General features: G+C 39.2%; 1 protein-coding gene across 1 annotated transcript; it reads right to left on the bottom strand.

Moving 5' to 3' along the window:
* Positions 1-4,587: 4,587 nt before the first annotated feature.
* rpl11 (ribosomal protein L11) lies at positions 4,588-14,138 on the bottom strand. The gene is made up of 6 exons (XM_062047360.1): positions 14,009-14,138; positions 13,335-13,485; positions 11,745-11,851; positions 5,990-6,121; positions 5,712-5,822; positions 4,588-4,668 (listed from the first exon to the last, which is right to left on the bottom strand). The coding sequence occupies exons 1-6, from the start codon at positions 14,012-14,014 to the stop codon at positions 4,639-4,641; spliced, it is 537 nt and encodes a 178-aa protein (XP_061903344.1). The 5' UTR covers positions 14,015-14,138; the 3' UTR covers positions 4,588-4,638.

Here is a 14,138-nt window from a genome sequence, read left to right as displayed (position 1 = left end):
ATGATTGTTTTGTTTTGGTTTGTCTGTTCCAAAACAACCTTGTATCTCTTAGTCATATTTGGAAAATCTAAACATTCTGTAGACAGGTTGGCATAACGCCATATTCACCTTTGTCCCACAACTGGTCCATTCAATGGCACAAAATAGAAGAGAATTGAAAATGAGCGGACATTCTTAATGGACAAGAAATATAGGTCAAAAAGTCAGAAATTCTACGACATAAGCAACAGCATTGTTAACCTTCGCCAGGCTGGAAAGCATTAACCGTGTAGTTACATGTCCATGGTTTAATAGTATTGTTGATCTTCTGTCTATCCTTCCAGTCAGGGATTTATTTATTTTGTTTCTATCTGCATTTGAGCCCGATGCTATCACGTTAGCTCAGTAGCTAAAGAGCTTCGCCGATGCATTGTCGTGGAGATAAAAGTCACTGTGAATGTCCATTTCGCGTTCTCGACTCTCATTTTCAAGAGGATATAGTATCCGAGGTGGTTTAAAATACAAATCCGTGATCCACAATAGAAAAATGAGAGAGTGTGGAATCCAATGAGCCAGCTTGTACCTAAGTTACGGTCAGAGCGAAAAAAGATATGTCTTGCATTGCATTATAGTCCTTCACTCTAACGTTCCTCATCCACGAATCTTTCATCCTCGCTCAAATTAATGGGGTAATCGTCGCTTTCTCGGTCCGAATCGCTCTGCATTGAAAACAATAGGAATATCTGAAGAGCCTTTCAACTGTTGACGTCACGCTACTTCCGGTACAGGCAAGGCTTTTTTTATCAGCGACCAAAAGTTGCAACTTTATCGTCGATGTTCTCTACTAAATCCTTTCAGCAAAAATATGGCAATATCGCGAAATGATCAAGTATGACACATAGAATGGATCTGCTATCCCCGTTTAAATAAAAACAATTAATTTCAGTGGGCCTTTAAACAAGTTGAAAAACATATTCAAGTGTTACCATTTAGTGGTCAATTGTACGGAATATGTACTGTACTGTGCAATCTACTAATAAAACGTTCAATAAATCAATCAGCTTGCAACACAATTATATTGACAAGCATTTCTATGTTACCATCATCTATACATATGCCAAATTGGGTATATCCACACCCTAGCTCTGAATTGATTAACGTGGACCCCGACTTAAACAAGCTGAAAAACGTATTCGGGTGTTACTAATAAAAGTTTCAATCAATCAATCAAAAAAAAAACTCAACCAATTTCTGATCTCCCAAATCAGATGTAAAGTATCACATTCCACAAACAAATGATTGACATCCTCTACAGCTCCACATATATAACAGCCATCAACCTCTATGTTCAATTTTTGTTTCAAAAAATAATTTGTAGAGTATATTCCGTTGATAATTTTCAATTATATTCCTTTCATGTTGGTGGAACTAGACAGTTTAGCGCTGGCTACTTTATTAGCATGTACCCTTCTCTTCATCTACTGTGTTTACATTCTAACATAGCTAAACTAGATCAAATGACCACAGTCGCCACCTAGCGTACAAGAGGCACACTGCGTATGGCCAACCGTCACATTAGAGCTCGAACGTGGAAAGTTGTGGCTGTGGAAATAGAAAAACATGGAAAATGAGAGTCAGTTATTGCATGGAAACTTACTGACAGTAAAAAAGTAACACATTAGTAGTTTTTTTACATAATACTCAAGTATTTTTTTGGATGACTAGTTTTGTCTTTTACTTGAGTCATATTATTTAAAAGAAATGGTATTTATATTATTTACTACTTTTACTTCAGTACAATTTTTGGCTACTCTACCCACCTCTGCCTTTACAAAGCATACATTCAACTTTGACCTCCTGTTTGTCCCTATGTCGTCACAGTACGGACAACTCGGTTTCAGAGTTGGTCCCAAACAAGATGTGCTATTTGGATTTACACTGTATGAAAAAAAAATTGAAAAGGAATTTTACCTTTGCAACCTCATTATAAAATTGGCTAAGTTTTATATTCATAAATGTAAGTTTCTCAATACCCGACCTGTTTTTTGTGCCTTTAAAAAAGAATTAGAACTTGTTGCGTCGGACCAGTTCTTCCTCCAAGAGAATCTAAGTTACTGGTCAATCCCAAGTTCTTTCGATGACATATATGCTGAGTAAGAAGGACCCTCAAGACAGAATTGTAATATTTTCAAGTTTATACTAAAGCTTTAGGAATTCAACACAACCAATACATTCATATCGGCTGCTCTAGTTGATCTGGCATTCAAACGGAAAGAGACTACTTCTTGAATCCGCAAACAGCCCCCACCCTATCCAGAAAGGAATACAGGCTCATTGTTCTACTACAGATAAGATATAAGGGAGTACTCCAACTCCTACATTCCAAGTCTTCAAGGTAACACACACAGTTTACTTGCGGACATAAAATGAAAAAATAGAAAGAGTACAAATGGAAAAACACTAGCTGATTCAAACATGACTATGAATAAAGAAATAACTCTTAAACATATATATGCATTCTCCACAAACTCTACGTTAAAACACTCTCTACCTCTAACAACCAAAAAGCTGTGAAAGCGATGATGCTGTGTTCCAAATTTAAGTTATTTACTGAAATTGAGTGAGCCTATGGCTTTGCACTTTGATATATATATATATATATATAGCATTCTATTTTAGTTACTTAGAATTTACAACCCCCTGGTGCTGTTTTGTACTGTTTTTGTACTTACTTTATTATTTCTCAACTGTTTGTAAATGTTGAAATTTATAAATAAAGGTTTGTACTAAAAAAAATAAAAATGTATAAAATACAAAAGTTGGTCCCAAACATGGCGTCTTGTTGTCACGTGTAGGAGGAGTTGGCCATATTCTCTCTGGTTCCCAAGAGTCTTTACGCCACCTGGCGGACAAAGTGGGGAAACTTTATATATAAACATGACAAAGCTCGAGACTCAGGTCAGAGGACCATACCGGAACCATTGTAAGGGGAACTTAAGGGCGGGGGACACAGGATATGAGGACATGTGTTGTGTGTTGGACACCAGGAAGTGGAAGAAGTCAGAGCGGGAATAAAAGGCAGAAAAAGACAATAAGCGTTCTTAGTGTATTATTAAGCTTAGAGTGCACTAACTGATAGGTGACAATTTGGGCACAAAACAACTGTGGTCACAGGTAAATGAAATATGACCTGTAGCAGTGTTTTATTTGCTCTTAAACGACACTTAGCTACTAAATAATTTGACTCTCCTTTTTAAATATGACCTAAATACCGTATTGTCTTTCTCCGTTGCCACACACTTTTTCACCACTTGAGGCAGTAATGCATCAGTTGACTGGGTGAAGCAGGACAAGCTCAAACAATCAGAAGTCCGGAACAAAACTCGTGAAGTTCAATCGCAAAATGATGACCAAAGTGCTAAAGCCGTACTTTAATTTGCAGTTAATTTAAGTTACTTTAGAATTTATTTTAGCACTTTATAAAATGTATGTAAATATAATTTGTTTTTATAAATTGCATTAGATATGATTAGTACATACTTGCCAACCCTCCCGTTTTTAGCGGGAGAATCCCGGTATTCAGCGCCTCTCCCGACAACCTCCCGGCAGAGATTTTCTCCCGACAAACTCCCGGTATTCAGCCGGAGCTGGAGGCCACGCCCCCTCCAGCTCAATGCGGACCTGAGACTGAGTGGGGACAGCTTATTCTCACGTCCGCTTTCCCACAATATAAACAGCTTGCCTGCCCAATGACGTCATAACATCTAGGGCTTTTAGAGAGTAGAGTGCACAACTGCGCACACAACAAGGAGACGAAGCAGAAGAACGAGGAAATTACAGACATGGCGACGCCGTCGACAAGCAAGATGAAGAAATACGCTTGCAAGTTCCAAAACGAATGGAAACAAGAATTTCAGTTCATCCAGGACAGTTCGAAGGGGAAGGTGTATGTTGCCTGTAAATATGTAGAACAGACTTCTCCATTGAACACGGTGGCCGAAATGATATACTCATCATGAACGGAGAAGTTAAACAGGACAATACTGCCATCTAATGGATAGCCACCGGAACACTGATATTCAAGTATTTCTTTGATGTATATAAAATAAATAAATATGTATATACCTAGAATTCACTGAAAGTAAAGTATTTCATACATATATATATATATATATACATACATATATATATATATGAAATACTCGAGTTGGTGAATTCTAGCTGTAAATAACCACATCGACGTCCCTTGTGTGGGCTCTGTGCCGAGGATGTCGTTGTGGCTTGTGCAGCCCTTTTGAGACTTTTGTGATTTAGGGCTATATAAATAAACATTGATTGATTGATTACAAATGCAGTGTTAATATTTGAGTGGGCTCCTTTGTACTGGGAAATGTCAAAAAGGTTGGGAATACCTGCTCTTGAGCATGATGTGAAATTAAGATACATCAAATATGATTTAATTGGCTAATTCAGCATAATTACACATGAAGATCTACTTTAGCAGTGTTTCAAGGCTGGACAGTCATTAGAAAACATTTCTCATTAACTCTTACAACATTAACACTTTATAAGTGTGTCTTTTCATCATACAAAAACTGGACAACAATATTATTTTCTTTTTTTTATTACTTTGTTACAAAGAGATGAAAAGGCAGTCCTTTATTTGCCAGGGAGGATGATGCCATCATACTGGAAGAGACAAATAACACGTGTTACTTAATAAGACAGTTTTGACAAATCTTTTTGAAGGTACCTCAGGATACGGTTTAAATTGGTTCCGTGACAGCTCGTACATCAAGACTTGCACAGTAATCCCTCGTTTAGAGTCTATTCGGTTCCGGGCCTGACCTTGGTGAATTAATTTCTAAGTAGTAGGAATTATTAATTATAAATAGAACATTTTGATAGAGCAAAAATAACTGACTTTCTAAATAAGAATTTTTTAAATGATGAGCCGTCTCAACATGAAATTTATTTTCAATTAGCCATGTTTATGCTTCAAAATGCTCAATTCATGAAATTTGCATATGCTTTAAAAACTGCGATAGAGTGAAGCTGTAAACTTTATATTTAACCGATGCTTGGCCCCCCAAAACATACATTATAGCAAGTAAAATTCCTTAAAAAATCCTAAATAAATATTGAAAGAAAAACAATACAATATATTGTAGTACAAACTAAAGTAGTTTTATGAAGTGATGTAACAATAATAATGTAAAGCATTGGAGAGTGGACTTCTATGGTATCTATTTCCAGCTGCTTCTCCGTCAATCACACAAGCAGCAGCTTGTCCATATTTTAATGGACAAATATCTGCTGTTTAGATATTATTTTAACGTCCTTGGCTGTGATTATGGACTCATTCTGCTTCAGTATGGAGCAGACTAGCAGTGCTACGCTCCAACTGCTTCACCAAGTTAGCTCGCTAGACACTATCATGTTTTTGATTATTTATTTCTTTAATGCAATGATCATCATCCACTTCTCAGCACTCTCATTCACGTTATTTCGTCATATGGTTAGAAAAACAAAGTTATGCTTATCACTAGCTGAAAGCTTTTGCTACCGAGTAAAAACGGATGTTTTGGTGGATTCTTACGGGGTTTACGGTGACATTCGCAATGCCAACTCCTGACCTAAATTTCTGTTTGCAACTGAAATCATAATTAACTGAGCGACAGCTTGTAACCTGAAAACTCATAAACTGAGGCACTATTTTAGAATATACTTACTTTCTGCTGGAACCAAATCATGGACTCGTCTTTGCGGATGCGATGCCTGAATCCAATTCGGCCTCGTTTCTTTTTCTTGTCAGCGATGCTGAAGCCAGGGCGACCTAGAACCTGAACACAGACCAGAGCACACACCAGAGAGGTTGTCAGAACTTCAATCCCATTGAGTACAACAATCACAGGTCGAGTACAGCAAAATACATTCAGTACACAAACACTACATTAAATGAACTGAGCAGCTGCATGAGAAGGATGTGTGAAATGCAAGACTGCTTTACCACGTAGAAGTCCAGTCCGTAGATGCCGATGCTGGGGTCGTACTTGATGCCCAGATCAATGTGCTCCTGGATGCCAAAGCCGAAGTTTCCAGTGTCGGAAAAGTTGTTCTTTCTCAACTCGTACTCACGCACCTGCAGAGTGCAGCAGAATGAGACAAGATGAGAGGTATGAAAAGGCGAGGATTAATACATAAGTCAGCATGGGTGTGTTAAAGCTAGAGGGGTGTGTACATTACATGTTTTAACAAAATTAGGGGTGTGCTGATCTGATATTGACAACGATCTGCATGTAAAATTTCCAAAATAAGCCGATACAAGCTGTCCTGCAGCGTGTTTGATTGTGCAAAGCTGGACAACCAGTTAAAATCTAAATGTCCTGCAATAAACACACATGGTAGGTCTTTTCTCGTATATTAGTCAAGTCATTTACAAAAGGTAAACATGCTAGGCTATAGGCTACTAGCAGCTACACACACACAATAGCACACAAGCTAGACATATGTAATAAGTGTTCTTCGTTAAAAAAATATTAGTTTAAAACAGCAAATTTGTCAATATAAACAAGTAATATAACCTTTTTTTCTCTCAAAAAATTCACTTTTTTAAAGAAACCAATAGACAAATGACAAGTTTTGCTTTAATTTGATCAAAACTATATTTTAAATGACACTGCAGATAACTAAATGAAGCGCTTCCTCTGGGAGACAAAACTGTCTGAAATAAATTACCCCTTTACAAAAAATGTAGCATGCAGATGAACTCCAACATAGAAATCAATAGTGCAAACTTAAATATTTTGTCCTAAATACTTCTGTAAACAAAACTGTAGTATTCTATATTCTATGCAAATAAAGGCCAACAAGTGTATAGGAAATTAAAAATATAAGATGTTTCAGTAAATGTGTGCCACATTTTTATTGATCCTTCTCTATGGTGCTCCTTTCTTGTAGAGATGTAACAATTAACGGTATTAATGATAACCGCGGTAAAACTCCCGACGGTTAGTATGACCATATTAAAATCACAATAATGGAAAAACCGAGATTGGTAACTGCACTTTGATAAACTCAAGACTGATTGGCGCCAGCTCGCTGGCTTAAATGCTAACATGAAAACAATGAGACGTTAACGTCTTTCCCCATTAAGAAACATACCCCAATCTAAACTTACATAAACACTAGGGTTGTGAACGATAAACCGATGCGACCGAGTATTCGGTTCAACAAGTGAGCGATTAGATTGCATCGGTAGCAGACTCCTCAATCAATGCGAATAATCCATGAATTCCTAGCTGAATCGGTTACAGAGTCATGGATCGGTTATCGCGAGACTTTGCATGGGTCATCCAGATTACAATATGCATCAGCGTCTCTAAAACAACGCGAGAGCTGAAGCTACTCGCCAAACGCGGTAGCCGCCTAGCTGGTATTAGCACGAATGATAAACAAGAGACAACACGGAAAATGAATGTGGAGGAGAATGAAAGCGTCAGTCTGACCGAAGGTGATAATGGACCGAGAAAGATTTTCAAAAAACCCCACTACAGTGGTGGAAAGAGCAGCAGGACTTGCCACTGCTGTCATCTCTGGCTAAAAGATACCTCTGCATCCGGCCGGGTGTGTTGTGCCGGGAAACTCACTCCTGCCGTAAAATGCACCCCCTGACGCGGGAGCGCGCTTACATCACTCGTCTCGAAAAGTATATCTAAACTCGGCTGTAATGACCGAAGTGGCTGAAATCGCCTCTTTTAAATAGTCTCTTTCGGCATAAAAAAGTACATAAAGTGAAATAATCCAAGTTTTCTTTACTTGTGGATGGATTAAAAATTGCGAGCCTTTAATGATTTCGCCGTCATTCAAGTGGCTGAAATCGCCTCTTTCGGCATAAAAAAGTACATCAAGTGAAACACACGGAATCTGAACGCGTGTTCAGTACTGCGGGAGACATTGTTTCCACAAAACGTAGTCTGCTCAAACATGGGCATGTGGATCAGTTGATTTTCCTTAAAAAAAATCTGCCCTCCAAAAAAACAGAGGACAGTGATGATGAAAATGCACAGGCATAGTGTAAGTGAACTACTGCTTTTTGACCTGGGAAACGGTACCTCACACACAGTAGTTTGATTTTTCTTTTTACATATGTATTTATTTTCTCTATTGTTTTACACAAAGCACTTGTCACTGTGCTCATTGTTGCCACATTTTGAGATGTGTTATAGGTGTGTAACTTGTTTACATTGTAATGTTGCACCTTTGTTACCTACCTCTAGTGTTCATTGTTACCTACCTCTAGTGTTCATTGTTACCTACCTCTAGTGTTCAAAACACTATATGCTCAGGTTGAAATATTGAATCTTTGTTACCTACCTCTAGTGTTCAAAACTATGCTCAGGCTGAAATATTGCACTTTGTTGTTACTATTCTGTGCTACTTTTACCTCTGGAGTTCCCATCCTACAATTCAGCCAGAATTGTTTTGGTCCATGTCTAAAGATAAATACATTGACATGTGATTTTGTTGTTCTGTTTTTTTTGCCAGTGCCATAAAGCCACAATGCTTGGGGATTTGGAGTCTTGAATATTAACCGTCAAATCGAATCGTATCGTTCGGAATCGAATCGGTCTGTAATAAAATGATATCGTTTTTTAATCGAATCGTAACCTGTGTATCTAGATGCATATCGAATCGTTTATCAGAGAGAGATGTGCAACCCTAATAAACACATTACTGTCCGAGCAACTAATATATTCAATTGTGCACATTGAACAAGCTTTGTTCTCTTAGAACAGTGATAAATATATACTGATATGAATAAGGTGTTTTTACAGCAAGGACCACTGAACGTAGTAGGACACAATTCCCGCCAGAAATAGATTTCATTTGTCACACACTTTTCATTTAAATAAATCTTAAAGTGCTACAGTACAAAGCAATATTCAAAACAATAAAATACTAACACTAAAACACCACCAGTGAAGCATAAAGAACACAAAACATGCAAAAAAGCGTCTGTGTGTTTTTCGTTTTTTGAAAATAACTTCGTCGAAAGATTTCAGTGTGTGTTTAAGTACTTCTTGAGCACATTCAACAATACCGTGATACGAAATGTTCAAAGCGTTACATCCCTAGGTTCTATTATCATTCACATACCAAATTGTAAATTGTGATTAGGGCTGGGCGATATATCGATATACTCGCTATATCGCGGGTTTATCTCTGTGCGATATAGAAAATGACTACATTGTGATATTCGAGTATACGTTCTCACGCAGTTGCTTTTAGCTGCGGGCATTACACTACAGGCTTTTCTCACTCTTTCTTGTCTCTGCTTCTCACAGAGACATAAAAGAAGCGCACCTTCTTACATACGTCACATACGTATACGCCATCGCGGAGCAGAGGTAGCAGCATGGGTAACGTTAGCTGTGATGCTAGCGGAGTGGTGCGAGCGGTAATACGAGAGAAAGAAGGTGCGAATCTGGCAACAAAAGAAGGAATAATTAATTCCCAAGAAAAACAGCAGGGGGTCCATCGTCTGGCGGTGGTTTGGCTTCAAGTGGGAATATGTCGAACAGACAACCGTAATTTGTCAAGTGTGGGGAAAAAGCATTGCTACAAAAAGTAACATTACTGCTAATATGTAGCATCATTTAAAAAGTCACCTGCTAGAGAATGAAGAGTGCTTACTCCGCATGTCAACATCTCCGTTCGGTGCCATACGCCCACACCATCAAAATGCAGAGGCAAACATTTCCAGATCCACACCGTATGTACCGTAATTTCCGGACTATAAGCCGCTACTTTTTCCCCTCGTTCTGGTCCCTGCGGCTTATACAAGGGTGCGGCTTATTTACGGCCTGTTCTTCTCCGACACCGACGAAGAGGATTTGGGTGGTTTTAGTACGCAGGAGGAAGACGATGACACAATGATTAAAGACTGACTTTTCATATACCGGTAGGCTGGTTATTTTGATAACGTACAGGCGAGCACTTTGTATTACTTTGCAGCGTTGTATTATTTGTACTCTGCACGAATGCTGTTCGCCATGTCAAAGATGTGAAAGTTTGATTGAAAGATTTATTGTTAATAAATGGGACGCTTTGCGTTCCCAAACAGTCATCTCTGTCCCGACAATCCCCTCCGTGGTAGCAGGAACCCCTATATACTACGCTAATTACACATCAAAACCCTGCGGCTTATACAAGGGTGCGGCTTATATGGAGCAATCTGTATTTTCCCCTAGATTTAGCTGGTGCGGCTTATAGTCAGGTGCGGCTTATAGTCCAGAAATTACGGTAGATTAACTACGATCAAAGTATTGGACAGGACGTCGAAAATGTGTAATAAAGTTGTACTTTATATAAGAAAAAAATGGCATACAAAACGGTACAAAACGATCCTTATATCTTGTTCTGTCATTCATTCACCCGAAGGTTTGTAATCCTCAATCTCAACAACCACAATGCACCTGCTCCCGGTCTTTTTAACATCCAGTTTGCCGCAATGAATTGTGGAACATGCAGTATTTTGTTAGACTATGAAGTAGAAAACAACTCAATTCAATGTCAGTGTTTCTCAAATACATGTATAAATCAAATCAATTCTCTTTTAACTCTTTTTAGCTGTAAATAATAATAGATCAATTTATCAGCAATTAAATCAACTGAGCATGCAAATTATGAATGATCATCACACAAACTATATAACCCAAAAGTTACAACACCGTATGAAAAAAATAGTCAACAACTAAAGGAGACAACGTCCGCAGGAACCTACCACATAGCGAAGGACGTACAGTTGTACACAATTTGATTTCCTATTATGCAGCTCATTTTTATTTGACACTCATTGAAATATCTTGTGACATCATGCACAAAAGTGCACTTTATTTGTTTTAAACTATTGTAGTGGCGTTCTGTACAAAAAGTGCACTTTAATTCAGTGTTTTGTCATCTTAGTGACATCATGCACAAAAGTGCACTAATAAATAAATAAATAAATGGGTTATACTTGTATAGCGCTTTTCTACCTTCAAGGTACTCAAAGCGTTTTGACAGTATTTCCACATTTACCCATTCACACACTGATGGCGGGAGCTGCCATGCAAGGCGCTAACCAGAAGCCATCAGAGGCAAAGGGTGAAGTGTCTTGCCCAAGGACACAACGGACGTGACTAGGAAGGTAGAAGGTGGGAATTGAACCCCAGTAACCAGCAACACTCCGATTGCTGGTACAGCCACTCTACCAACTTCGCCAATAGCTTGCTTTAAAATGTCTGACAATTTTGCATTTTCTGTTTATGAAATGACATGAATGTTTGTGCCACTGCTTAATAACTGTTTAATAAATACTGTGTTGGTCAATTGACTTAGTTGTGATTTCCCTCTCTGCATAAAAGTTTAAAATGAGCATATATTAATGCAGTATGAACAAGAATGTTTTAATGTAGACACATAGAATCATCATACTGCTGTGATTATATGTATCAAGTGTTCATTCAAGGCTAAGGCAAAATATCGAGATATATATCGTGTATCGCGATATGGCCTAAAAATATTGAGATATTAAAAAAAGGCCATATCGCCCAGCCTTAATTGTGATATAATCGTTATCGCAGGAGGCTGCAATATATATCTCTATATAAATTTTTGGCCATATTGCCCACCTCCAACTGACATTTATGACAATAGGCAAGTGACAGAGGGGTTAAAGCGAGCTACTACTGGGAGTGACGCACAAACACACAGAAACGTACCTTGAGTCCTTTCTCCAGAATCTCCTCAGCTTTGGCACCACGAACGGTGCAGTGGACAGCAATCTTTTCGTTTCTGCGAATGCCGAAAGATCTCACAGTGTAGCGGGCTGCAGGCAAACACAGAGGTAATTTGAAACAGAACACCAAAAAAAAAAAAGGCACTCATCCTGCATACGGCTGGCCGAATAAACAATATCAATTTATATTGCGATACACAACCTATATAATTAAACATTTTCAATATTTTTTCCCTTCCTCTATGGAAGAAAACGGAAGTTGCAAGGCAAGGTAGGTTGCATGAACAAAGTGCCTTTAAGGCACGCCCCTAATGTTGTTGACTGGGTGGAAATCGGGAGAAATTCGGGAGAATGGTTGCCCCCGGAGATTTTCGGGAGGGGCACTGAAATTTGGGAGTCTCCCGGGAAAATCGGGAGGGTTGGCAAGTATGACCGGGAGATATACAGTAACACAAAAACAACCTGTCTCTGTGATCACTATACGTGTATAAATAATAATATAGTGTTAAATAAAATCAGTCCCTTGGGCACAAAACTGAAAATAATACAGCTCTCCAAAAAGTGCACTTCTGCTGCTGTTTCACATAACTGTTTGTTATGATGCTTTGACATTTTTGCACTTTATTTCTTTATTGAAAGAAAATTCTATGAAGAGAAAAGTTGTTTGCAAATGTGGTTACGATGCTAAAAAATGAAAAGTTAAAGCTATAAGAAGAAATACACTTTATTGAGTTAACATTATTTCTTTATAGGGGGAAAGATGTGAAGTTATGGGCTAGGGAATATAACAACTACACTACCCAGCATGCAACGAGAGTGACGAGCATGCGCGGTAGCCCCGAAAAGTGTTGTTGCATGTCGCCAGCCAGCAGCTAAGAATGAGGTTATGAGCACGCTGTGAAAGTAAACGTCAAGAACTCAGCCAACACGCCTCATCTGCATTATTTATAATTAGACAGACAACACATATACAGTGTGATTTTGTTTTGTTTACAAGGAAAGGAAAACAAAAGTTAAAAAAGGGAGATGTGTTGTATATATATATGTATGTGCTGCGGTTGCTTTAAGAACGTTGTGACAGCTGCCGTAAAGGAGGTGCGTTGCTAGCCTGGTTGCTATGTTTCCAGTTGGTCGTAAAAGTGTTTGTACCCTGTACCCTGCTCAGATCTCTCAGTAAAGTTATTCATTGGATTATACCTTTTGTTTTGAACTTTATTACACCTTGGAGCACTTTTTCCGGTCCATTGTTTTTCCTGCTTTCCCTATCTGCGCCTAATGACTGAGCTACGTGACGTCATTTCTTGTGATGTCCCACGGAGCACTTCTGGTCGGGACGGGATTCGAATAAAGAACCAACTCTTTTCTTTATTATAGTGGTCTCGATAACGGGTACCGGTTCTCAAAAAGGGATTAGAGTCCGAGGACTCGGTTCTTTTCTTACCGAACAACCGGGAAAATCGGTTTCGAGTATCATCCCTACCCATCACTAACACACACACCGTGCACCCACTGGCAGAAATGTAGATCGGCGCCTATGATGAGACGTAGCCAACGTTCCATGTTGTTAACTGACCTTTGGAGAAGACGGGGGTCTGCCCTGTGAGCTGCTCCAGCACCTTGGCGGCTCTGGTCAGCCTGTCGCCGCTCTCGCCCACACAGATGTTCAGGCAGAGCTTGCGAATGCGCAGCTCTCTCATGGGGTTCTCCTTCTTCTCGCCCTGGTCCTGTCACATTAAGTAGAATGTCAGCCACAAAGTGACAACTCTTTTGACTTGTGGACTTAAATGACAAATACATAACATCTTGTAGGCGAGAGTCAAGCTCTTTAGACTCACAACCATCACGTGTGCGAGCAGGGAACATGTCCGTACATATCCCCGCTTGTAGCTTCACCCCATAACACAAACGTAGGTTTTTAAGTTTCCACTACGTCACAACTTGCAACGCTAACACCATTTTAACGCACTCCGCTGTCATTAGCCACGCATTAAAACGTTCAAATACTCTTCTTGGCGGCTCATTTAGATCCAAACTTCCATTTTCCGGCAACTAGCATGTTAGCATTAGCTCTTTTCAACATTTGCCGGTCATCAAACGCTTCAATCGAGAGAATACAACGAGGGGTATTTCCAACATGACCGCGTCTAAGCCACTGTGAGTAAAAAAGTCGTTCGGGGATCTTCACGGCTCCGATGATCGTGGATAGCTATAGTGTCGCTAATTCATATGCTAGAAGTCACCACTCACCGCCATGTTGGATCACTAAAAGAGGACGAAACGCTTCCGGTGATACGTTTATATACTGTCGTGTGACCCGTACAGGAGCCCGGCGGAGGACGGCGCACCGAGAAAAAGGTTCCCCTGTCGTGTCGTAAAC

Source organism: Entelurus aequoreus, linkage group LG05 (assembly GCF_033978785.1).
Source record: "Entelurus aequoreus isolate RoL-2023_Sb linkage group LG05, RoL_Eaeq_v1.1, whole genome shotgun sequence".
NCBI classification, from domain to species: Eukaryota; Metazoa; Chordata; class Actinopteri; order Syngnathiformes; family Syngnathidae; genus Entelurus; species Entelurus aequoreus.
Note: the sequence above shows the minus strand (reverse complement) of the source record. Positions and strands in the feature narration are given on the sequence as shown.